The sequence below is a fragment of the Ceratotherium simum genome, chromosome 15, assembly GCF_057802395.1.
Source record: "Ceratotherium simum simum isolate JZ-2026a chromosome 15, ASM5780239v1, whole genome shotgun sequence".
Lineage (NCBI taxonomy): Eukaryota > Metazoa > Chordata > Mammalia > Perissodactyla > Rhinocerotidae > Ceratotherium > Ceratotherium simum.
In genome coordinates this window covers 22020757-22047617 of record NC_141914.1, presented here as the reverse complement: position 1 = coordinate 22047617, position 26861 = coordinate 22020757, and the positions used below count along the sequence as shown (strand labels likewise).

Here is a 26861-nt window from a genome sequence, read left to right as displayed (position 1 = left end):
AGTCTGCTACGGCTGCTGTAACCAAGTACCGCAGACTGAGTGGCTTAAACAGTGAAGATTTATTTTCCCACAGTTGTAAAGGCAAGAGGTCTAAGATCAGGGTGTTGGCCAGGTTGGTTTCTTCTGAGGCCTCTCTCATTGGCTTGTAGATGGCTGCCTTTCCCTGTGTCTTCACTTACTTCTCTATGTCCACATTTCCTCTTCTTATAAGGATACCAGTCATATTGGATTAGGGCCCACCTGAATGACCTCATTTTAACTTAATTACTTCTGTAAAGACCCTATCTCCAAATAGTCACATTCTCAGGTACTGGGGTTAGAACTTCAACATATGAATTTTTAGGAGAAAATTTCACCCAAAACACTCTCCATCTTCTTCCTCCCCATTTCCTTCCAAATATCAGTTAGTGATTCCCACTTTTGTTGGACTCTCTTTGCCTTAGAGATGAAAGGTTAATCACTGTTGGTAAGAAATACCCAGCTTTGGTGAACTAAGAGGAGGAACTCTTTGAGCAGCAAGGATTTTTCTAGCCCACTCTGCTTCCCACCTCTCTCTCCCCCAAAATCCCCCTCATATACACACACCTCAGCAGGCAGAATTATAGAGATCTAACTTCACCCAACATATCTCCAACCCAAAACTTAATATAACCTGGTAGGCCACATCGTAGAAGTCAGTCCCACCACCCTAGGGTTTGGAAGCCATTCTGGAGCTACCTTCATTGTAGAACATTATTTACACTCTATTATCCTCTTCATCTCCCTCTTGCCATCTTCCACATCTCCCATATTTTACTTTTTAAAATCTAACAAATGTCATTCATTCCCATGACATTAACTATCACCTCTCTGCAATATGTTTTACAAACCTCTCCTCCAACTTCAAAACCTGCATTGGACATTGCTGTGTATGTATCCCAATGCAACAGGTTCCATGCTGAAGCCATCATAGTCCTATCCAAACTCTCTTCTCTCCCTGGCTTTTCTTTGTTAGTGACACAACCATTCTTTCACACACCCAGGTTTGAATCCTTAAAGTCATCTTTGAGAACTTCTTTCTTTTTCCCTTTACATTGAATTAGGTGCCAAGTCCATAGAATCGTGATTCCCAAGTATACATAGGCATTACCAGGAGGACTTGTTGAAAATGTAGATTCCCCAGACTCACTATCTAGAGATTCTAATTCAGTATATCTGGGGTGGTACCCAGGAATCTCTCCAGATGATTTCCACGCAGGTTGGCTCTGTATTACTCTTTAAGAAATACTGCTGTAGAGTTTGCTTCCAAGATATCTCCGGTATCTATACTCTCCTTCCTATTCTTAACACCACCTGGCTCAGACCTTATTTCCTCTTACCTGGACTGTTATAATGGCCTCCTAACTGATCCATGTCTCTTCCCCACCCTATCCCACACCTTGCTGCTAGATTCAGTTTACTAAGTTATCATCTATAAAATCTTTAAATCCCACTATGACCCCTCCCCTCCACTGCCCAGCCAATCAAGTGAAGGCTCCCAAGACAGGTGATCAAGAGCCCTGATTCACTATCATATCTTTCAAACCCTCCACTCTCTTCCATCTCCCTTCCCCACGAGCCGTACTGGAACTGTCACCATTCCAGGACAATATTCTAAGTTTTCCTGCCTTAGTACTTTATGCTTTCATCTACCTGGAATTTTCTCTTCTTCTCTCACTAATATCCACCCATCCAAATCCCACCCGTAGTTTAAGACTCATCTTAAATACCACTTTCTTCATTGAACCATTTCTATTTCTCAGAGTACTTGAGAGTAGGATCTGTGTCTCTGTCATTTTCATATGACCTGCAGTGTCCAGCACATGCCTTCTTCCAAATAGTAGAATCATAATATGTGTTGAATTGACTCCCTGATACCTCAGATCCCATCATGCTATAAATAGACTAGATTGCATTTCCCTAAAATGTATTCACTGATGTTTGCCAACATTGCAATGCACATTGCCCCCTTCAGCCTTTATGAACAGCTTACTGGCTCTTTTTGCAGTTCATCTCCATTAACTTGCATTTCACTCTTTGGAAAGATGTTGGAGCTGTCTGCAAACCAGATTATTTCATCATGCGTGTCTCTTATTTTCCATATATAAAAATGTTAAATGGGCCCTGTGCCAGGACTTATTCCTGAGGGAACATTCCTGTTTATATTTCTCTTCTAAAGTCATTTCTACTTATCCATTTCCTATCAGAAAATGTCCACAATTCCAGGGTCTTCTGTAATAGGTTCCCTGAGGGAAGAGACTGTCATGTTCACTTCCAGCACCTAGTATAAAACCTGGCATATGGAGAGGTTCAATAAATCACTTGAATGAATTAATATAAGGGGATTAGATAAGAATGTTGATACTGGAGGACCTTAGCAGAGTTCAGGTCTCAAGAGTCAGACTAGGCCATCAACTCAGCACTGGAGGAGCAGTTAAATAAGGGTCAGTTTGGAAGACCAAGTATAAGACCATTAAAAGGAGGCAAAGCCTGGATTCAAGAGCCAGCAATATCATGAATAGTTTGGGAAGCAGATCAAGACAGGCTGAGACTAAAGGGTATAGGTTACTAAGAGAGGCTGAGAGAGTATTGGCCTCAGTTCTTGGTAGAGAAAACTTAACTGCTCTAAACCATCAGATTTTTCACTTCTAAAATAGAGATGATAATAATCATAGGCGTCTCCGAAGGTTGTTGTGAGAATTAAATGTCAACCAACAAATATTTATTGAGTGACCACTGTTTCATGCTCTATGCTAGGTGCTGAGTAATGGATGTAATGCCCTTAGTTTTATACTCAAGGGCAAGGTCAAGGATCCAGGCTTCTATCCATGAAAAAATGTCATCCAAATCCCATAAATGCTCATCTTTTTTGTAGCCTCATGAAAGACTTGCAAGTCTAAATAAAGTACAGAACTTGAATCCTCCTTACCTGTACTCTTGCCTATTACCTCAAAAACTCAAATGAGTCACTCAAAGCCTGATTTCTCTTCACATAAATCATGTTGCTATTTTCCTCAAATTGTTAGATTTGCTGAAGAATTTAGCGAGCCACTGTGTTATTTTATTCACCTCTCTACCTGTCTAGTCTGGATTGAAACTCACTGTAGTGGGTGACCCTGGACCTCTCCTAGCCAGAGCTGCTGCTAATAATTTCTTACACTTTGTGATCACTACTGCATCTGTGAGTTATTTCCGAATTCTTGGATGAATGGCACTGACTTCTAATGATATGTCTACCTCTAGCTAGCCAGTGTTGTTGAGAGTGTCTAACTCATCCAATCTAGTTGAGTCCAAGGCAATTTTGGAGAGAATATCAGTAAATCAAAGAATCTCAGTGTTCAGAGGGATACTTAGATCCTCCAGTCCAACTCCTGGTCTTCTAACTCTGGAAATGCTAAGGCTAATTCTCTGGTTAACTTTTCATCCTTGAGTATGAATTTCAAATCTTGATCATTAAATGTTGCCACTGATTCTCTGTCTTTCTCCTTTGGTAACCTTAAAGAATTTTTAATTCTGACTTTGGACTCCCTTGAACATGCTTTTCAAATTATTTTTGACTACTTCATTTCTAGTAAGTAAAAGTTTATTTTCCAACAGAATTTGCAGCATACAGCTGAAAAATATGTAAAGCAATGATAGAACTGAAAGGAGAAATAGACAAATCTACAATTATAGTTGGAAACTTCAACACCTCTCTCTCAACAGTTGATAGGACGACTAGACAGAAAATCAGAAAGAAAATGGAAGAACTGAGGTGTTTTTATGTGTGTAAAGAACAGACTTACATTTTAGAAATAATCTTTGGACTTTTAGAAGCATTTGTGAATTTACTAGCTATTGCCTGAATGTCATTTTGACTTCCAAAAATCTCACAATTTTGCTTTAGTCTTTTGAGATATTAGCAGTGCTCTTAGTGCCTTATACTTATTAACTCATTCAACTCTTCAACACTAATTTATTAATATCCACTATAGTCAAGACATTGCATCAGGTACTACAATTGATTTCATTGTTTTTGAAATATTTAATAATTAAATTCTATGTTGGGGATATTTAGCAATAATATATAATATGGATAAAAAATTGTTAAAAAGTTATAGAACTAGATCAGTTAACAAGCATCTTTTATTACTTTCAGAAGCTCTTCTCTGAAGAGAATTATGGAATTATAGTTTTCTCCAGCACTCCATTGTTACATGTAAGAAAAAACGCAATCTAGAGAGAGAAAATGACTTGCCTGAGGTCACAGAGTAAAGGGTAACAGAGGCAGTAACAGAAGCCAGGTCTCCTGGCTCAGCCCAATGCATAGCCCCCTTGGACTGGCCTTGACTCAGAGGGTCGCTAGTCTACAGCATGCAATTAAGCTGAACATCTAACTTTAGCAGGAGATATTTCTATGCTCCACTCCATGGACTCTTCCTGTCCATCCTCTCCCCAAATCTCCCTCCTCATCTTCAACAAGATATCACACCAAAGACCCTGACCCAAATCCCTTGCCTGAAGATCCAAAGCTGGCTTCTTCTTGTGGGTACTGGGTTTATCAGAACCACCTTGGGGTCTTTATTATCCTTCGTGATACACTGAATATAGGCCCTGTACAATTTGCTGCCATCAGACCCAGCAGATAAATTATTCCTTTCCCTATACCATCTCCATCTTTTGAAGGGCATCATTTTTGCATTAGACAAGGTGCTTCAAGGCCACTACTTCATCCAGGGTGTGGGCCCTATTGAAGGCATGTTTCTGACATCATCATGGGGATGCCCTTCCACCTACCACCCCAGGTTCTCTTACCCTATGACTTGAGGGCTGATGTGCTACAGAAGACTTTGAAAAACTGACCACCAAAAACCTAACCAAACCAACCCATCAGCTTCTCTGGTTTAGTCATTCCCACTCACAGAAGAGGAACCTCTTCTCTGGGGGCCAGAACTTTATTTCTACTCACAACGGGTATTTTAATTTTAGGAAGATCTACAAAGGTGTTGTCTCAGTGCAACAAAACAGGCAGTGCTTCCCTCTTACTGGAATTTCTCTTCTCTGTTTCTCCTTTCTTTCTTCTTTCTCTCCCCTTTTTCTTAGGTTTGTTTCTTAGACTTGCGTTATTTAATCATCCTTGCTATTTGGTAACTGGCATGTCACTGCCACATCTGGCCCAAGTTACCACAATTTAGTTGACTGATTAATTGGTTGGTTGGTTGTCTGGGTGGACTTTTCTGAACGTGGTGCTTGGTTCAGCAATACAAGAATCATAGACTCTCTAGGTTGGGTGTGCTGATTCTTAAACTGTAGCTGCACATTGGAAGAGCCTTTATAGAATACTGACGCCTGGCCCCACCTCCACAGATTCTGATTTAATTTTGTCTTGGGTCTCAAAGACCCTCCAGGTGATTCTCATGGGTAAACAGAGTTCAGAATCTTTGGATAGATCTAAAAGTTGTCCAGGAAACCATTGATCTGATACTTAAGTTCCTTCCATTGGAAAATCTAGAATGATGACTCTGCTTGGAACCAAGATTCTAGGTAGTGTTATCTTCCAGACAATCTTCCTGGGTATACAAACTCTGCACTGCTACTAGACAGGGAAGCAGCAAGTAATGGTTGATAGTAGACCAGAACCTCTCCTAGAAAAGCCAGCAGTGCTTAACTGTGGCCCTTCCAGATGTCAGAGGAATAACTTCCTAGGTCAGTTGTTCTCAACCAGGGGAAATTTGTCCCCCAGGTGACATTTGACAATGTCTGGAGACATTTTTGGTTGTTACAACTTGGACAAGTGCTACTGGCATCTAGTGAGTAGAGGTCAGAGATGCTGCTAAACATCCTAGAATGCACAGGACAGCCTCCCACACAAAAAAAATTGCAAAATGTCAGTAGTGCCAAGGTTGAGAGACCCTGACCTAGATCCTTGCTCTCCAGCTCCCCTTCCACCCCCAGGAAATATCATCTTTAATGAATTAGTCCTAAACCTTTTCCTTCTTTCTGAAGCATGATTTCAATAGTTTTTCAAATCAACATTTTACATCCTTTTCAGGTAGACCCAGAGTGTGATAATCCTGCTTTGCTTTTAAGAAATACAGGCTGCTGCCTGACTGTGGATGTCAGACAGGCAAAATAATCCCAGCGTCACCTTTTCCACTTGCTGCATCTTTCCCACATGGCTGTCTCTCTGAAGTACGGAAGGCACTGCGCCCCCTGCCCAGCCTGCCTTGACCAGGCGCTGCAGCCAGTGGAGCCAGCTCTTAGGGTGCAGGTCACTCCATGAGATGTCCTGAGGCTGCTAGGTCTATCAGCTGCCAGCCTGGTGGGATCAGGCCTGCTGCCAAGTTGATTAATCAGTGCTGGGCTGATACTTCGAGTAGGGCCCAGACCTGCTGATTTTTCTCCCCACTTTCTTAGATCATTTCATTATTAAATTAAAGACTGTTGTGATTTAAACTGAACCTTCCGGCAACCTGGGGACAAACATGGGGTTTGGTGAAGAAATTGAACCTGGTACTGCCTTTACCAAATCCAGTCTCAGCTGGATGCATTTTCTTTCTCTTAAAGAAATAATTCAAAACTCCAAGGGCTGGAAGTAGAAGTAGAAACTTCCCCTGCAGTGTCAGCAGCCCACACAGAGAGGCGGGCATGCCAGGGAAGGGAGCTGATTATAAATAGCCATGAAAGGCAGCATCAGTCAAAACTCACTGATGTGCCCGAGCAAAATGTTAAAAGAAACAAACAGATTCTGAAATAAGAAGCAATGATCTTTTTTTATTTTTGTAATTTACAGTGCTAAAGAACAAAGACAATATATATATATATGGGTTAAACACACACACACACCACATACACATGCAGAACCCAACTGATCCTCTTTAAGGAAATGATGGATAATTATTAAATTTAAAATCACAAGTCGTCGGAGCCTCACAGAGGGAGCAGCTGCCCTTTTGCTGTGTGATCGATGCTATTTATTTTAAAAGTCTGGGGTTTCCCCTTGTGAAATGATTTTCCTGTATGTGTATTGTTTTTTCCAGCTTAGATGGAAACCATTTGAGATTCCAAAAGCATCTCAGAAGCAAGTGGACTTCGTGAGTGTAAGTCAATACTATCCACACCTTCCCACTGCTCTCCTTTCTTCCGCGGGGAGCGATCCAGCCATTTGCAGGCTAAATGCCAAGGAGAAGCAGCCTTGGAGAGGCAGCAGAGACAGTACCACCTGCCTGTTTTGGGGGCTGGCTGACGGATGTCTTACTTACAGGCACCATATGGCCCCTAACACCAAAGGGCACCGGTGAGCTATTTACAACATCTCCGAAGGCCAATGGAAATTGAGCATTTACCTACCTCAGGTTCCTTTGTATTTGGTTAGAATAGGGGTTCTTCGCCTTTTTGTTCCATAGTCTCCTTTGATAGTCTGGTGAAGCCTGTGTTTTTAAATGCATAAAATAAAGTACATAAAATTACAAAGAAGCCTATTATGTTGAAATACAATGACAAAAATATTAAAATAAATTTGGTATGGTTTATAGTAATATATATGCTTCCTTATTAATGCAGTAAATCACAAGATCTATGAAAAGATCTAATAACTTTGGTTATTAGAAGTATGAGCGTAACTGATATTTCGGGGTATCTATAACAACCGGAATGTGATATAAAAATATGCATGTTTCTATCAGTGACAAGGTTACAGGCACTTCTAACACCGCTGTGGTTTGTTGCTTACATTCGCATTAATTGACGGAAATGATATATTTCAGTCAGAGATTAGTGAAATAAATACGTAATTTTTTTCCATCCCAGTTCATGAACTCCCCGAAATGGGTCCCTGAGCTAGAATCGCATCAACTGAGAGTGGCATTCTAGTTAGTACAATGCTGATTATAAGTTCTGCTTGGTAGTTACAGGTGCTGGGAGTATTGGAACACCTGTGCTCAGAGAAAAGCATACATAGGGGAGGGGAAGGGGAGCTACAAGGAAGTGGAGCTCAGGGCCGGCCCCGTGGCTTAGCGGTTAAGCGCACGCGCTCCGCTACTGGCGGCCAGGGTTCGAATCCTGGGCGCGCACCGACGCACCGCTTCCCCGGCCATGCTGAGGCCGTGTCCCACATACAGCAACTAGAAGGATGTGCAACTATGACGTGCAACTATGACGTGCAACTATCTACTGGGAAAAAAAGGAGGAGGCTTGGCAATAGATGTTAGCTCAGAGCCGGTCTTCCTCAGCAAAAAGAGGAGGATTAGCACGGATGTTAGCTCAGGGCTGATCTCCCTCACAAAAAAAAAAAAAAAAGGAAGTGGAGCTCAAAGAAGCCAGTGGAGGGTTCTGGAGATGAACCTCACCTCATGGTTTACTTAAGGAGAGTCCAGGTACACAGCCTTAGGCCAAATTGGATGGATCATGTTGAATTCCTTATCTGTATTAAGTGCTCCAAGCTCTGTGTAGACTCATCTAAATAGACCCCCGAGTTGCAAATTGAGTTGAAATATGAAAAGAAATCTCCCACCCCGTGTGAATTTGGGCTCTCTATCTGCAGGTTGGGGCTGAGGGCTGTTTTCAGGAGGCCCATGTGTTCAGATTTCTCGGACTGTGGATTATCAGTAGAGAGGATTACAGTTGGTCAGAATGCTTTCCTCTGTGCTATTCAAGAGAGATTAGGGCTGACCCTATTCATAAGCAGAGGGCTGCCCACGTAGTGGTGTGTATGTGAAGGACATTAACTGGTCTCTAATGTTGCAACCTTCCTCCCCAAGCCTCTTAGGTGCTTGATTTTACCTCCAAAGGAATCTCTCCTTCAGGTTGATCTTAAACACCAAACTGATAAAATGCCAAATAATGAATTGATGCTCTGTAAGAATATCTGATGGCCCTAAGATCTAGGGCCATGGCTGGCAACTAGGGTGAGCCACCACCTACCAGACATAAGTCAATAAATTCCAGGCTCCCCGGAGGCAGCCTGGATCACAAATGTCTCACTGGTCCCAAAGGGACCAGTAGAATCTTGCCTCATAGCGCTCAGGGACCAGGAGAAGGGCTGGTTTCTTGGGCACTACTCACATTCACCCTTCCCTCTCCTGCGGATCTCCCCCAGGGCCTACACACCTTGTGTGGAGCTGGAGACATCAGGTCTAACAATGGGCTTGCCATCCACATTTTCCTCTGCAACACCTCCATGGCGAACAGGTGAGTGGCTCAGTGCTGGGGCAGGACATCCCCATTACCCAAGAGCTGTTGTCCAGAGAGTGAAGGCTGGGTTTTTGTTGTTGTTGTTATTGTTTTTTTCCACAGCAATGTTTATATACATTTATTAATAATGATAATAAGTGAACATGTCTATCTTGACCAAGTCCAGTGACATAAACAAGAATGTCACGTAGCAATGCAAATAGAAAAGGAACAATGGGCACTAGAAAGCAGGAGTGGTCCAAGAGGAATTTTGACTTTATCTAGGTTTGAGTCAGAATATCCTTAATTTCTAAGGCTTCCCAGGGCTGTTTCTGAGTCCAAAGTCACACTGCATGAGCAGACATCGGGACCACCTGTTGATGGCAGGTCAAGCTGACAGACTTTGGGTTCAGCTAATAGCTTTGTATAAGCTTAAAGTTCCTAAATAGAGGCACTTATCAGATTTTTTTAAATCAGAAAAACATGTGTAAATGGCATTCTTGCCTTTTCTTTGAAAAGCAGAATATCATAGTGGTTTTGCACACCACCTCTGGAACCAGAGCATTGTGTCCAAAGCCCAATCCACTCTTCCTGGCTGAGTGACCTTGGGCAAGTCACTTAACTTCTCTGAGCCATGGATCAGGACCAAGATCACAGCCTTATAACAAGACACTGGAGATGTCCCTTTGAGTCCACCCTCCTAGCAAGCACCTACTCTCTCTCTACTTGAGCCACACTAGACTTCATTCAGTTCTTTCAACCTACCACAGAGCATTTTCCTCCTGCCTCAGAGCATTTGCACATGCTGTTCCTTCTGCCTGGAATGTTCTCCCCTGCCTCAAACCCTTGCCTAGATGATTCATTCTGATCTCAGGTTAAGTGTCCCTTCTTCAGGGAAGCCTTTGCTGACGCCTCAGACTAGATCAGGTCCATTATTCTTCCATTCCCCTGACCTTGACCTTCATAGTGCTGTTACAGTTTGCTATGATAGAGTGCTGTAATTGTTTGATTGCTGTCTGACTTTCTGCTTGACTCTAAGCTCCATGAGGGCAGAGAATGGGTCATTTTCATCACCATTTTATACCCAGCACTAAGCCTGGCACATGGTGGATACTGAATAATAATCTGTGCAGTCAATTAATTTGTCTGGAGAGTGTTAAAATTGAAAATCACAGGAATTATTCTATATGTTTCAGATGTTTTTACAATTCAGATGGGGACTTCTTGATTGGTAAGTTTTGAAGATTTCAGACCCCTTCACTGTTTACTGATCCCTAGTCACAAGCTGCTTTTTAATTTTACACATATTATTTTCCTTCATCTTTCAATTTGTCTTATTTAGTGCAACTTACACACTGTGGTCTAAAGGCAACTGATGGTCTGGGAAAGATTCGCAGTGTACCTAAAGCTCCTACTCTATTTCCTGGTCTCTCTGTCTTTGCCCATTTCTGCTGGGCCTTTCTGATATGGGAGATCTGGGCAGCTGAAAAGAAATGAGGAATAATATCAACGTGTGATTAACTTATTAAGATAACTCTATTTGCCTTCAAACTTGCCCAAGAAAAAACCATCTGTCATTGATATCTGGAATTTAAATACAAATTTTCATGAAACCAACTAAAATGGAATGTCTATTAGAGATTTCTATAGTCTGCCTATTCTTTTTGATGGTTTTAGTACCGATATTTTGGAGTGAACATTTTGCTGTAGACATTAGACATGCAAATGCCAGGATCCTACTGGAATGATCAGAAATGGGTGATTTTCCATGCTATTTCTGCTGCCCTTCTTGGTTAATTTACAGAATTGTGCATATACAAATTTATTACCTGGCAACCAAAAAAAAAGAAATCAGAGTCAATTCTTTCATTCACTTTCTTCTAGATAGTCAAATAGCTAACCTAAGTTGTCAGAATATATATTTTCCCCAATAAGACTCAATAAAGCTCTTTTCATTTGAAATGGAAATGCAAATGCAGCCCTTAAGCCTTTTACTCTTCATGAAGTAGTTCTTGCACGAAAAGAGTTGTTCACAGCTGCCCTGTCTTTTTTGTTAGTTCCCCAAAAAGGGAAACTTCTCATTTACACCGAGTTTGGCAAGATGCTTGTACAGCCCAACGAGATCTGCGTCATTCAGGTTGGTGGTGTGTCCCCTTCTCCTCCCTGCTGCTCCCTAATTTGGGAGCAATCAGATGTTGCACTGCTGTTAACTCTAAAATTTTCCAACTCTAAAATTTCTTTCATGTCTGGGCAATGGGGAGGGAGTTTGAGTTTCACAGAAGGCTCCCTGTGCAGAAGAGTGAGCAGGCTTGGGTGCCTGCTTTGTTTTAAAATAGTACACAGTCACCAAGCAAAGAGCACTGTCAATTTGCCTTCCTAAATATTTATGTGCACTCTGGATAAGGCCCTGGATGGGGGTGGAGGGCAGTGAAGATGAATTTCTTAAAAATTTGTCTAAATCAGGGCACTGTTATCTCTGAACCCAGTGAGAGAATAGACTAGAATTGGTGTGGGTCACAGATGTGATTAAGAGTTAAATTTTGCTTTCTAACTCATCTTTGAGCTGGTCACCTCTCAAACAGTTCAACGGACTACAGCTTAACCTATGCATGTAGGGCTGGCTGTGGCTGTGGGGCAAGTTCTTTATAACTACAGATATGATTTGGGAGGACACACCAGTGTCTGCTTCCTGTTCCAGAGAGGAATGCGGTTCAGCATAGCTGTCTTCGAGGAGACCAGGGGCTACATCCTGGAGGTCTATGGTGTCCACTTTGAGTTGCCTGACCTGGGACCAATTGGTAAATCTTTACTACAAGCCTCTAAACCTGGCTTGAGATATAGAACACAGATAATTGCATGAAAATTAAACATCCTTCTCCCCTCATTGTCTCACTCAAACTTCAACTTTCCTCTCTATACAGCTTCTTTTCTAGACCAAGTGTAGTTGGGTATTTCAGAAACCTACTGAAACTCCCTGAGCAATCCCAGATGTTTTTTTCAGAACTCTGAGTTCAGGGGCTCCATGCTGCATGGCTGACCCAACTGATGAAATGAAATCTTCATTAATTAGCTCATGAGGGCATCAATCCTTCAGCTTGTCTCGGCTCTCATGTTGTGCTGAGGGTAATGACAGGAACCTCATGAGGGTAACACAAGCCTCTTCCCGTGAAATACATACATAACAGAAAATGACCCAAGCCAACCCATTAAGTAAATTTCTCTCTAGAATAGTATACAGACCATTGGAGAACAAGATGGTATGTTATGGATTTCTGGTTGTACGGTGTACCCCTAAAGGGTGTAGAAATTTGGGTTACTGTGGGCCAAGTCACCAGGAATAACTTCACAGAAGAGAGGAGATTTGACTTATTCTTGAGGAAAGTTGAGGAAAAAGAAAGAGGAAAGAGGCAGCTTAAGGGAAAGCATACAAATGGAAATGAGCTTTGTGAATAGGAGGGGTATCATTTTCTTAAGTCAATCGGTTGTATGTAGACAATAAAGTGGGGGAAGCCATAAAAATGGCAGGGGCCATATTCCTACAGAAAGGGGAAACAGACTGAGAGACATATAATCTGTGAACTTCACATGCCTACTGAGCACGCTCCACAAAAACAACACACTTAACAGTCAGAAAAGGTACATCATTCAGTGCCATGAAGGAGCTAGAAACCACAGCCTCCATGAGGCAGATTAAAACTTTCACAAGTGAACCAAGTTCCCCCCACCCCCGATTCTTCTGGCAAGCTGGAGCAAGAGATGCAGGAGAGAAGTGAAGGTGGTAGGAGGGGTTGTTCTCAAAACATCTCTTGGAGTGAAAGGTGTAGTTGGGAAAATTGCCCCTTGGTTTCATCTTTGGCATGTTTGCTAAAAGTGGTGGCCACACCTCCCAGTTCTTCCCTTCCTTGTCAACAGCTTTTTTAGAGCAAAACAGGGACAGGCCAGCATGTGCCTTCTGGTCACTCCCCTGGGGGGGACCCAAATAGTCAGAGGAAAGTGGGAGGCAGCAGAGAAGCAGCTGGAGCCATGATGGGCCGTCTGTCATCCTGCTCACCACCCGCTCTTCCCACTTGGGTCTGGCTTCCTGCTGCTCCACAGTCAGCATAGCCTCCAGGTTCCATGGAACACGAACCCTCTGGAAAATATATATAATTTACTAACCAGCTGGGGGCTTATATTTTTTAACCCCAGGAGATGGAAATGATAAAACACTCCCCAGGTCTCTCCTCTCAGAGTTAAATTACGTTTTTGCACTTATGCTTTTCATTTTTGGTCTTTTGATTTATTTTCTTTCTCTGGAGGAACACTTGCTTCTAAGCAGAGGTAAGCTGGCAAGTCCTGAATAGCTTTCCCCTGAGTGGCAGACAGATTTGTCAGGCTGGAGAGCCGTTTTACAGACATGGATTGATTCTGAGTTCTGTCTGAGGAGCAGAGGTGAGTCTGGGCAACAGTATGTGACCCCTCCTTTCTCGAGGACTGTAGATGAATTCTAGTCATCAGGGTTTTCTTGGAAAAAAAGGTCTAGTATTCTACCATATATTTCCTTTTCCCCTTTTCTAGTGTCTTCTTCTCCTCCCCTCTTCTCACCTGTAGAGATGAGATAATGCATGTAAAATGGTTTTATAAACCATATTCACTCTACAAATTTAGGAGGTGATGCTGGCGATGATAATGATAATTTTTATGATTTTTTTCTGACCAAATTCCTTGGGTCTTCCTAAAAAGATGTAAGACTGGGAATCCAATGGGTCTTTGAACAATGAAAGCAAATTGTGGAGTGGCTCCTGATGTGGAAGAAAGCCCTTTGTCTTGGTGCAACCGTGGGCATCTTTCCTATGTGATTTCGGAAGTGTCTAAAAGATGTTTGGGTGACTGTGTTCCAGGAGCCAATGGCTTGGCCAATCCTCGTGATTTCTTGATACCTGTTGCCTGGTATGAAGATCGCCAAGTGCCAGATGGCTACACTGTAATTAATAAATACCAGGGCAAGCTATTTGCTGCTAAACAGGTAAAGTAAGAGGGTGGGTAGGCAGGGGAGGGAATGAACATTTGTTGAGTACCTACTGATTACCAAGGCCAATGTTAAATACTTTACACATATTATATTCTTTTATCTTTACCATACCACTAAGATGCTATAATAAGGTACTATTTGCCTTATTTGTAGTCATGAAAATGGGCCAAGTAGTGACAAATAATTTACCCAATGTCACAGTAAATGGCATAACCAGCATTTGAACCCATATTTGTCTGACTCCAAAGGTCATGCTCTTTCTACTCACCAAGCAAGGAAAATCCCAGCAATATGTTGGTCTATATAAATGGTGTGGAAAACATACTATACAGGCAGGGTAATATGTTCTGAAAAGGAAAGAAGTTAATGAGCTATCATCCAAGATTTATATTCACCAATGACCACCATATTTCAAATACAAGCAATGATTGATACAAAAAAGTAGATCTCAGTTAAATAGCCTGATTTGGTTTATACCACCAGCCTGGTAAACTCAGGAGATAAGCAAAGGCATAAATATTATATTTTTACTTAATATACTGAATATGTAATATATTAGCATAAAGCAATAATATAACAAAAATTATCCAAAGATCTCTGCTCTTTACCATTATTTTTCTGCTCTGTTTTTCCCGTTTGACTTATTGCTTATATTTTGCCGAGGCATGTTATTTCCCTTGGGCAGCTTCGAAAAGGTATGCTAATCAGCAGAGGCCAACTAGTTTGGCACTTAAAATTAACCCATAAGGTTAATTGTCACCCTCATTGACACTTTGTCACCCTCATACTCTCTGGGTCAAGATTCTCAAAATGTGGTTCAGGACCATTTGCATCAGAAATTCTTAGGGAAGCTTATTTAAAATGCAGATCCTTAAATACTACTTCAGCCTGGCAGAAATGATAACCTCTGGGGGTGGGGTGTGGAAATCTACATTAAAATCTAAATTTTTAGCATGTTTCCCATATTAATTTTGATGTGCGGTTGATAGAGAACCACCATTCTAGAAGCACCCAGCAGCTCCATGGGTTTCTACTTTCCAAGTAGACCCTGTGCTGGTTATTCTCTGTGTGAGCTCCCACTGATCCATTCTCCCTTCTCTGCCATGATCTGTGCCCTGGGAGGTTGACCGATATGGACTATCACCCAGGCTGCCTAGCCAGCTGGCTTTTGGTTGGGTTCAACCAGTGGGAGGTCCTCACAGAAAATTGGAGGGCAGGAGGAAAGACAAGTTGGGATTTTTCTTCTCCTGCTTCTCCTGTTTGGGACTACATCCCTCCATGATCCCTGTTCCTGTTGGGTAGCCTCAGTGGTGTGCTGGAGGCAGTTCATACTGGCTTGCAAGAGCTGATAGACACATCTCTTCCCAGCTTTGTGTTCCGTGACGTCACATTGATAGCTCAAAAATGATCATGGTGAGAGTATTTATACCCCAGAAATCAACAAATACTATAAATCAGAGCTTTTTATTTTGTTCCCAGAAAGCTAGTTGTTAAATATTTACCAGCACACCACTGGGAAGCCCTCTTCTTCATGGTTCTAGCTCTTGCCAGAGTCCTACAACAACTAGGACCTTGTTGTTTCTTTCCCGTATCTCACGGGCCTAAGAATGGCAATGTCTTCCCACTTTTGGTAGGCTCAGATACCTCACCATCTCAAGTCAGTTCACTTAACTCTAATCACACCTCTGTGAGTAGTCCCTTCAGTAAAGTTGTCTTTAGAACATTCTGAATTGAATTCTGTTTCCAGAACAGACCCATAGCTGCAGTGGGGACCACCTTCGTATAATAGAACACTGACCTCTCCTACGCCAGGGCAGGCCCAAGAAGCACCACCTTAGGATTGCTCTGAAATCCCAAGTCCTTGGGGCTGGAACTCTTAGAGACCTTCTTGCCCTCCTGCACTCACTGTCCCAGGCACTAGGTCTACCAGAAGCTCCTCTAGGCAGAAATTACCTGGAGAGCAGTCACAGCAAGTGCCTGCCCTCTGCACCAAGAAACCCAGACGGTGGCCCAGATTGTCTGAGAATTACTGGCATCCACATATTCTCACAATTGTGTTAAAAATTGTTGAAAAGGCACTACTTGGAGAATGTGCTGTGCTTCTGCTGCATGTAGGATCAGAGGCAGCTGCAGCTTATGAACTGGAAAAATAGGGTTAGTGGCTTTGCGAGGGACAGTTTGAGGATGTATGTAGCAACCACACAATGATTCAGGTTTATACTTCTCCCAAAGGATGGTCTTATTAAATTATGAGGACAAGATCAAATCAAAAAAGAGAGAGTAATGCCAAGTACAAACTGTGGAATCCCAGCTACAAAAGCATTAGGTGCTAAATTCACCCTTTCCTGCTTTTTTTGTGATCAGGAGTTCTCCCCGTTCAATGTTGTGGCCTGGCACGGCAACTATACACCCTACAAGTACAACTTGGAGAACTTCATGGTCATCAACTCGGTGGCCTTCGACCATGCAGTAAGTCTGGACCATGGAGGGGCCCTGGGGATAGGGCAACACTTGGGTGGGAGGGGTCCACAGTAGATCCCTGACATTCACAGATTTAACATTTCCAGTGTCACCCTTGGAAGCTTGAGATACAGTCATTTGTCACTAGCTGACAGGAATTTGAGTCATCTGCGAGAAGGCTTCGGTGAAGGAGTAAACAACACAGCTAGTGAGAGAGCCAAGCCAGACACTCAACACTCACAGCGCAGTGCTCTACACAGAGTACTCACAGTAGCCCTCATAGATGGCTAAGAACTCAATTTCTTCATGGAAAGTGTATCCCAAGAAGAAAACCAATTGCTAATGTTAGGAATGGAGTGATGAAAAAGGAACATTTCTGGATTTGGAAAGTTCTCTGTCCTGCTCACACATACCAAGAGTCTGCTTCTCCAGCTGCCTTCTCCAGTGCCTCCACTCTCGGCTGCTTTTAGCAGTGATGGAGCAGACATCTAAAGTTCCTCATGGGCTTGAATTTAAACCAAAGAAATTCTAGCATATGAATGTGATCATATTTTTCACTCAATTCGGGGGCCACAAATAGGTCCCTGGTCTACAGTGCAGGTTCCCAAAGCCCCACACTGGTGATAAAGCTCTAGTTCTGAGATCCTGGGGGGGACTTCACTTTGCAGCCTAGTTCATAATAGATGAGCTTAACCCACAAGCTGGAGGGATAATTGGAGCAGAAGCCGAAGAACCAGAGAGAGAAAGATGACTGTGCCAGTTCAGCTTATCTCTGAGGGGAAAAAACTACCTTTCTGAAGAGCAACAACTCTTAATAAAACCAAAAGGGAAAAGAAAACGAGGCATCAAGCCCCAAACAGCATGAAGAAGGATCCTGAGACACTGATGAAATCAGTTTGATTTGAGCCTCACTACCTTTTCTTTAATAGTTTCAGATCATTTCTCATGACAGATGAAGAAGTGTTAACTCTCACAGCAACAAGGGTTGGTTTTTGACTTGCATTTACACGGGCTCAGTCTCCTCTGTACTGCTGCTATAGTTATTTTTCCAAAATTCAGATCTGATCGCTCTACCGCTGCATTAGAAAACCTTTGCAGGTTCCCCGTGGTTTGGCATTAAGTCTGAGCTCTGAAGCGTGGCATCTGATGCTCCTCGCCATCTGGCCCTGGACTCATTTTCCAGTACCACCTCTTGCCCCTCTCCCTTCTGCCAATGCACCCTGGGCCTTAGCTTTCTTGCCTCTTAGAAAATCTCTGGGCATTTTGATGTCTTTCCTGTTTTCTGTGCTTAAAATGCCTTTTCCTTTCTTGCCTGCCTTCCTTCCTTCCGTTCCTCCTCCTTCCTTCCTTCATTCCTTCCTTCCTCCCTCCCTCCCTCCTTCCCTCTCTTTTTCTTTCTTTCTCCTTCCATTCTTCAGGACCTACCTCAAATGTCACCTCCTCTTTGAAGCCTTCCCTGATCCTCTCAGGTGTAGAGGGGCACTCTCTGTACTCCCTTGGATCTCTATCTATAAAGCTAGATTGCCCCTGCACCTTGCTGTGATGAGTTATTCATGCACCTGTTTTATTACTCCTTCAGTGCCCCATCCCTACTCCTGTCACCGATAATGCTAAAGGGGCAAGGAGTAGATCTCAGTCATCTTTGAATGCCAGACCCGCTCATGGCATCTGAAAGCAAACATGATTGTTGATTTCAATTAAACTGAATCTCAGTTTTTCCACTGAAGGATTCTGAAGTTCATTTAAAATAGTAATATTGTCCCTGAACCTATTCCCTTCTACACTACCACCACCTAAACTAGTGATGTAAGTGGTGTATTATAGACCTGGGAGTCAAACAAGGGCAAGAAAGCAGTGAGCATACCGTCTGGAGTCTCTGTGATTCCCCCAAAGAGAAGCACATCCTACGTCTATGCCAAAACTTGGATATTATTTTATTTCTATTTCTACTTTCCTCCGAGCATCCCTTCTGCCCAGAGCTCCCTGCAGCACATCCCAGCTCTGGTCATCCTGACCTGAGGTTGTGATTCAGGCACCACTGCTTCTCAGCCCCACGGGGTAGTACTTCCATGAAATGGGGGCTCAGCAGGGGGAAAAAGCAGCTCAGAATCCTCTTAGCTGGTGTCAATTCATTTTGCTTCAAGCACAGCAAGAGGGGAAAGTCAGATGAGTGATTACTGCACCTTGATGACAAGCCCAGACTTCTTAGGCTGGCCTGTGTGGTTTGAACAGAAATTAGAGTGCCACTTGAAAACGCCTTCATGTGTGGGTGACATGTGTGTCACGGTCCAGTCACCTCCTTTTCATCGTGTGTTGTCTCTCCTTGTGCTTTCACAGGACCCATCCATTTTCACAGTATTGACTGCCAAGTCCGTCCGCCCTGGAGTGGCCATCGCTGATTTTGTCATCTTCCCACCTCGATGGGGGGTTGCTGACAAGACCTTCAGGCCTCCTTATTACCATAGTAAGTCTCTCTTTTACCAAGCCACATTTGGAAACCAAAGAGACAGCAAAGCGGTGAGCATTACCCATTGGGAATACTGCTGCAGGTGTTTCTGGAACACTCTGCCCAGGCTGGAGTTCAGGGTCCTGCCTCCCAAGGCCTAGACTTTAAGCTGCTTAAATACCGCAACTTCTGTGGGGATGGCAGTGATGTGTTGACACTGAAAAGAAAACACTGGGTAAGGCCTAAGGCCCAGTTTCTCTGGCCCTGAAGAGAGGCAGAAAGGCTGGTCAAGTGTGAAGCAAGAAGTTTCCTTACATTACAGATGCTTCTTTGTGGGGAGGAGTTTCAGCGGGATGTTGTTGGTTAGTTTGTTGTTTTGGGAAAGCTCATCACCTAAGTCTGGTTCAAGAGCCCGTAAATGTGCCTTCTCCAATAATTTCGGTGGGGTAAAGCAAACAGCAGTCCACACTAGGGGTTGGATTCTATTCTGGAAGCAGTTTCTGCACAGCATTTGTTGCCTAGATTAGAACTTAGCAAATCTATTATTTTTACTTTATTAATATTATTACTAATAGCTAACAATTATTGGCCATTTTCTATGGCTCTGAGTTCTTTAAAAGTACTAACTCATTTCATCCACATAACAGTTGTAAGAGATAGGTAGTATCATCATCCCCTTTTTTCTTCAGAAAGTGAAACTGAGACAAGAAGGGTTAAGTAACTTGCTCAAGGCCTCACAGCTAGTTAAGTGGTGGACTAGGGATTTAACTGAAGGCAGTCTGATGCCAGAGCAGACACTCATGACCGCTAACTGATGGGCCTAGCACAGCGTCCGGTCTGTGATATGCATCTAATAATATTTATTTAATAAGTGAATGCATCACCAAGAATGAGTCAGGTACTTCATGGCTGTACTTAATGAGGTTGGCATTTAATTGTCCAGTAGCTAGCTGTAGATCCAACCTAAATGTCAGTGTACAATTCCACTTCCTGGAGATTGCATTTTTATACTCAGAGTTCTGGAAGGACTCTGAGGTGCATTTCAGTTGGGACATTCTAAAAAACAACCCCCTTTCCTTAGGTAACCTCAGGGTCTTCTGTCTATACGAGGCTCCTCTCTGTATGTACCAGCTCCCAGGGCTCAACAGGACACAACAGTACACTGAATGGGCAACTTAAGCATTTGCATGGGGTAGGGAACAAAGGCCCTCAGGATGGAAGAAGGCCACTTCATGGTCAAATTCTGGCATCACCTTTTTAAGGTGACACCATTATGGTGGAGAAAAGGACACAATCAATTACCACTACAAAGACAGCAGGTACTTTGTGAATAGAGTCATAACAAACTACGTGCTTCTGAAGAGTGTCTAGCCCATCACGGGCCCTAACTCTTCTCCTGGAAGTTAGTGCCCTAGAGGTCTTGTTGTCTAGGAGAGAGAATTGCTCTGGTTTGTAGTCTGTACCTCATATGCTAGTCTTTGATAATTCCCTAGTTCACGTAGTTCTTGTATTGAGGTTGCCCTATGTGCCTGAAGCAGTGGTTCTCAAATTTTAGCATGCATCAGAGTCACTTGGAAGGCTTGTTAAAACACCAATTCCTGGGCCCCACCCTCAGACGTTCTGCTTCAGTAGGTCCAGGGTGGGGCCTGAGAATTTGCATTTGTAACAAGTTCCCACGTGATGCTGATGCTACTGTTCCAAGGACCACACTTTAAGAACATCAGGGGATATAAAAATCACTTAGTGGGCCAGCCCGGTGGTGTAGTGGTTAAGTTCACATGCTCCACTTTGGCAGCCTGGGGTTCGTGGGTTTGGATCCCTGGCACAGACCTACACACTGCTCATCAAGCCATACTATGGCGGCATCCCATATACAAAATAGAGGAAGATTGGCACAGATGTTAGCTCAGAGACAATCTTCCTCAAGCAAAAGGAGAAAGATTGGCAACAGATATTAGCTCAGGGCGAATCTTCCTCACCAAAAAAAAAAAAAAAAAATTAACTTAGAATGCTTTTTTTAAAAAAATTTTTATTCCCAGGGTCCACTTTCAGAGAGTTTAATTAGTTTGAACCTCAAAATCTGCATTTTGAACTAGCAAGTCAGGGGTTCTGCTGTACAAGGGCTGCAGACCACGTGTTGAGAAATGCTGGCCTGGGCTTTTCTCCCCACCCAGGGCCAAAGACAACAGAGCAGTGTGACTTGGACAAGTCTGCTGCTGGGATACAGCTCTCAACCCACTCTTTGATTTTGGTTTGTAGTTCAGACTGCCTGAAACAAATGGCTTTGTAAAATGCCTCTTACAAATTTTTAAAAGACTCTCAAGTAAATTTGGCCCAGAATAGATAGATCTCAGAAAGGTATGGTTGCCCTGAGTTAGCTGGAAAAACCACAGAACCCCAAGTTACAAATTATTTTTACCAGAGATATTAAAAATATTGCTGTAGCAATAATCAAAATCTTTGCTACTTTGATGTGACTTTATAGAAGTGGAGAATTATTTCTGTACAAATATTGCCTCCAGTCATCTTAATGCACCTTAGTCATCTGGATTCAGCATTAATCAGAAAGGCAAGGTCTGCCCTCTCACTGTCCTTTGAAATATAGAAAATGATATAGAAATGTCATCACCAAACTCATTGCTACCTAAATTCATATTCAGATCAAAGATGAATTCTGTCTTGCTCTCTTTTAAAATTAAGCCATGAAGGTGACCCTGAGGACACATACTAGATTGAGGAGTATGACAGCATCCTTTAGTCATGCGCAGAACTGCTTTTAACATGTGGACACTTGAGGGTTACAGTTGCTTCTTTTCCTCGATTTCTGCTCCATGAAGAAGCAAGTAGAGCTCTGATCTGGGTCTCACCTTTTCTGCAGAGGCCTGCAGCAGCATTTTGTTTTCTGGGCAGGATGGTTATGGCTGCTTAGTTAATTACGGAAGTATTCTGGCACTTGGTTACACTTCACATGCAAAGAAGAGGGGAGGGGCATTTATCACATCAAACGTTTTGGCTTTGCAAGGGTTGCCAATGTTATATCTCTCTCCTCTGTCCATGATCTGCACTCTCAGCGCTCTCATGGGACAGACTAAGAATAACTTTAGACAGGCTCTGTCTTATTCATCTCTATCACAGTATTTAGCACAGTGTCCAATTATATATGTTGGATGAATGGATAGGCGGATAGATGAGGTGGGGAATGGAGAGATGAATGGATGGATGGATAGATGGGTAGATGGATGGAAAGGCACTTACATTTACTCAGATGTTATATTTCTTTAATTCCTGCTCTAAATGTGTTAACTATTCTAATAAGGAACTTTTTGCAATAGAATCATAAGATCGAAAAAATGGGAACATGGTGATTTTTATCAAATTTTGTTTATTCCAGAAAGCACAACTAGGACCAATATACTTAACTTATATGAAAGCAAATTTCTATTTAGTGTGAGAGAACTTTCCAACACCCAGAGCTCTTCAATAATAGGATAGCTTGCTTTGTTGAGTAGAGAGCTTCCATTCACAGGTGGCATTCAGGCAGAGCCCAAGAGGTAATATGTCAGGAATGATATAGAAATTTCTTCCGTATTGAATAGAAGTAGGGATCCCTTCCAGTTTTAAGAGTTTAGAGTTCTATAGAGAGAATGTCAATGGAAGTAGAAAGAAAAGAATGAATCTAAGAGGCATTTTAGAAAATGGGAGAATAAGGTGATATCAGGCTCAGATATAGAAGATAATATTTGTTAGCATATATGGCATTTATGGACTGGTTTTTATAGATACTAAGATCCTTTCACACAGATTGTCATTTGATAATGGACTCCAAGTCCAGGGTTCTCTCCAATACATCACCCTTCCATCGGTGCACGTGCGCGCACACACACAGACCACTTCAATTTTCTAGATTGGGAACCAGAAATATGGTGATGCCATGTACAACTGTGGTGCAATTTGGGAAGGGATTCAGATCTGGGAAAAAAGACAATTTTGATATGGGGCTTGTAAGCCTAGATGATGGAGTATATGAGCTCTTTATTATGATGTGCATTTTAATTATTATCAAAATTCTTGTCTAGGCTCCAGTTTTCTTTAGATCTAGCATGATTTCCTTCAGACAGTGGAATTTAAGGCCTCTGATAAGCCACATGGCCATGGAGTAGAGCTTTGCCTACCAAGAATTCCACACCAATGAATGTTTTGTGGTTGTTTTCATGTTTATCTGTATTCTTTATTAATCCTATAAAATTTGTCAGATTCCCCTATCTTCTTGGCATTCTGTAGAAATAATGTTTGAGAGGTCTTGGTGTTTTATAGGTCTTGCCTTGGATAATAAAAATAATACTGTTTCAACCTTCCCAGGGAACTGCATGAGTGAATTTATGGGCCTCATCAAAGGTCACTATGAGGCAAAGCAAGGTGGGTTCCTGCCAGGGGGAGGCAGCCTGCACAACTCAATGACCCCCCACGGGCCTGATGCCGACTGCTTTGAGAAGGCCAGCAAAGCCAAGCTGGCCCCTGAGAGGATTGCTGAAGGCACCATGGTAAGCAAGTTAAACGCCATGCTCTGGTGGCCTCTGGGCTCCCCAACCTTGTTGAGAGGAGTGGCTATTTTTTATTTCTCCAAAGTCACAGAGAAGGAGTCAGGAGAGGAGAGTGTGTGTACGTTCTCATGTATGTATGCACGCACCCCTGTGTGTGCACTAGACTCCTAATGTGATAGCATAGAAATTGCTTTGGACTTGGAGTGACCTGATTTCAAATCCTAGCTCTTAGTTCCTGTATGACTTTGAACAAGTCACTTAATTTCTCTGTGCTTCATCTTCTCCATCTGTAGAGTAGGCATGGTATCCAACCCAGCAGGTGGCTGTGATTTAACCTTACAGACTGTCCAGTACTGTTCAAATATAAGGGGATATTATTAATACTATGTGGGGGGTCTTCCCTTATCTGTATGCAGCCCTGTGTATATATGCTCTGTCTCAGAGTCATTTCCTGCTTTTTGAAAGAATCCTCTAGGGCCACATAGCAGGCGATGCAGGATCTCACCTTCAGCCAGTTTCTCAAGCCAAAGCAAGTCAGGAAGACTTTGCCTCACTGTCATCAGGGCTTGTGAGCAGCACTTCTCAGCTCTTTTCTTATTTTCTTTTGCTCTCCTTTGGCATGGGATGAAACTGATGGGATTTAAAACCTGTTTTGTATTCCTCCTGTGTCAGACCGTAAACCCTGAGGCCGAACACAATTGCAGTTGGCTGCGGTACTTGATTTTATTTTATTTTTGCATGCTTGGAAGTAGAGTTTATGGACCACAAGGAGTAATTTTATGCTAAATAATATGCAAATTTGCTTTACATTTTTAAACAAATGCCTTCAAGGCTACCTGACTTTAAAATCAGTAGCACAGACCTGCCTGACTCCATGCCCGAGTTGCAAACTACCTAAGCAGGGATCTTGATCTGTCTCTCTGACCAATGCGTTTGCTTTCAGTCCCTAATCCAAGATCAGAGTTGATGGGGCTGATCTGGAGGGCGAGAGTGCAAGAGTCCCATCTGCTTGACCTTGGCTGTTTCCCCTTTTGAGGGCCTCTGCAGAGTTTCTGTAGAACCCCCACGTCTCTATGAGAAGCAGTTTGGCAATCTCAGTCAAGCTGTTGCCTCCAAAGGCTCCTGGAGGTGCACAGGCTACCCCAGAATTGGCACTCAGTAACCTTGGGTGCCCAACTTGGCTTTGATAGTCAGTGTTACCAGGGAGCAGTGTTCTGCAGCACTGAGGCACAGGACAGAGCTGTTTCTGTGAGGAGCAAGGCTTTGCGAAATGCCTAGGGCCTGGAGCACTAGGGAGAGAGAGCTCTCCTATGTAGGGGGTTAGGGAGCCCTAGGTAGCCAGGGAGCCCAGACTACCTGGTGGCGGAAGGTCCAACACTTTACCTAGACTAACTTTGTGTCTTCCTCACCATTTCCCATCATATAATTTGGACCCAGGTCCATCTGTATGCCTTATCCTTATTCCAGTTTGGAATAAATTAACTTTATATAATACTGTCTTCATAACTCAGCTGGTATGGGGTTTTGTTACTTCAGTCAGACAGCAAGTCTCCTAAGAAGCAGTCAGCAAAGAGACAACAGCAATAATGGCCATAATAACCACCCTTATATCTGAATAGCACTTTATAATGTGCACAGCACTTCCCTATGATCTCATCTGGTCCTCATATCCAGCTTGTCATGGGAAGGCAGGCAGGGATAAGCATCTCCATTGTTTTAGGCAAAAAGAAGTTAATGTATATTAGACACCAAACATTAACATGGGTGCTCGGGGTTGAGAAGCACGAGAGAATTATCTTCCTTTTGTCCATCTATATTTTTAAAATTTCCAACAATGTGAGTACATAAGAATTGTAAGGTTTTATTTGTTGTTTTTTTTAAGCCACAGTGGGTAGGAAAATCAGTAATTGGTGAAGCTGGACTGTCGAGGATGCACAGAGCACTTGCATATTCTTTCCATTGTAGACAAAAACCTGAACAGAGCAGGACATCCACCATTCAGACCCTCTGGGATAGGGCTTTTAAAAGTGCTACAGCCATTCCAGCCTCCTCCCTCCCTCCGCCTCCTCCTCACTCCTTCTTTTCCTCCTTTTCCTTTTTCTAGCCTATCTCTTGATCAGAGTCGTGAAAAAGAAAGTCTCAAATCCCAGCTCTGCCACTTCTTGCTACCGTCACCTTAAACAAATCATTTCCCAGCTCTGAGTCTCAGTTTCCTCCTCAGCAAAATGGAGAGTATGACCTCCCTCACAAGGACACAGCCACAGAAAGTGATGGTCCCTAGAAGATGAATATTCCTAGGACTCTCCCGCCTCTGCCCTTGGATCTAGCACATTTAGCTCCATAGTGCTACAAGGACAATGTGAGGCTTACGTGCCCAGTTCCATTTTGTAGAATGAAGCTTGAGGCTCAGAGAAGTGAGGGGTCTTGCACAAAGGATCATGTGCTTATAAGCCCGAACCCAAGCCTTGAGCCTGCTCTCCTCACCATGCTAGCACTTGTGATTTATTGTTCAAAGATTCTGCTCACCCACATCTTCTTTCTTGACATCTATCTCTTGACATCTGATCAAAGGTGTTTTATTACCCACCTCACTTCTTCTTTCTTGTCCCCATCTTCATTTCCTACAGACATTTATGTTTGAGTCATCTCTAAGTCTGGCTGTCACCAAGTGGGGGCTGAAGACCTCTAATTGTTTGGATGAGAACTACTACAAGTGCTGGGAACCTCTCAAGAGCCACTTCACTCCCAATTCCAGGAACCCAGCAGGACCTCATTGAGACTGGAGCACTGCTACCATAATTGAGGCTGGATTCGTGCCGTTTCCTTTAGAATCTTACACGTTCTGGCAGCATTGGGGGAGGAGGTTGGTTAAAATGAGAACTTAGTTTTTCACAGTCAAGTAACTCAAACATTTGTAGAAATGTATTTGGAAAGTTCTGTCAGCTTAATTACTTAATAAAGACTTGCTGGTGTTCTGTGGAAGTGGCGATTGGTCATAATCAGGTCTTGATGAGGCGGACCTGTATCAGTCAAGACTGGGGTCCATGAGATTGGACTAAGACCAGGACCCCTTCACATGTACTTAGCCTGAGTGCCTTTATTCTAGGAGCACAAGCCCAGGGTGTCTACCACAGACCACAAGACCAAACCACAAGGAAGGACAGGCCAACATAAGGACCATGAGCTGAGGCTGATGCCAAGGCCAAGGCCTGAGGAGTCACTCCAGGTATAGGGA

The 26861-nt window shown here is 43.0% G+C and overlaps 1 protein-coding gene across 1 annotated transcript in view; it reads left to right on the top strand.

Annotated features, from left to right (window-relative positions):
* HGD (homogentisate 1,2-dioxygenase) overlaps positions 1 to 26626 on the top strand; it is a 49750-nt gene extending 23124 nt beyond the window's left edge. Inside the window, exons 7-16 of the mRNA XM_004436525.3 lie at positions 7038 to 7097; positions 9095 to 9186; positions 10365 to 10399; positions 11226 to 11305; positions 11867 to 11966; positions 14049 to 14173; positions 16544 to 16648; positions 18977 to 19103; positions 23445 to 23626; positions 26254 to 26626. Coding sequence (XP_004436582.1) covers positions 7038 to 7097; positions 9095 to 9186; positions 10365 to 10399; positions 11226 to 11305; positions 11867 to 11966; positions 14049 to 14173; positions 16544 to 16648; positions 18977 to 19103; positions 23445 to 23626; positions 26254 to 26403 — 1056 coding nt within the window. The 3' untranslated portion in view covers positions 26404 to 26626. The remainder of the gene's footprint in view (positions 1 to 7037; positions 7098 to 9094; positions 9187 to 10364; positions 10400 to 11225; positions 11306 to 11866; positions 11967 to 14048; positions 14174 to 16543; positions 16649 to 18976; positions 19104 to 23444; positions 23627 to 26253) is intronic.
* The last annotated feature ends 235 nt before the right edge of the window (positions 26627 to 26861 follow it).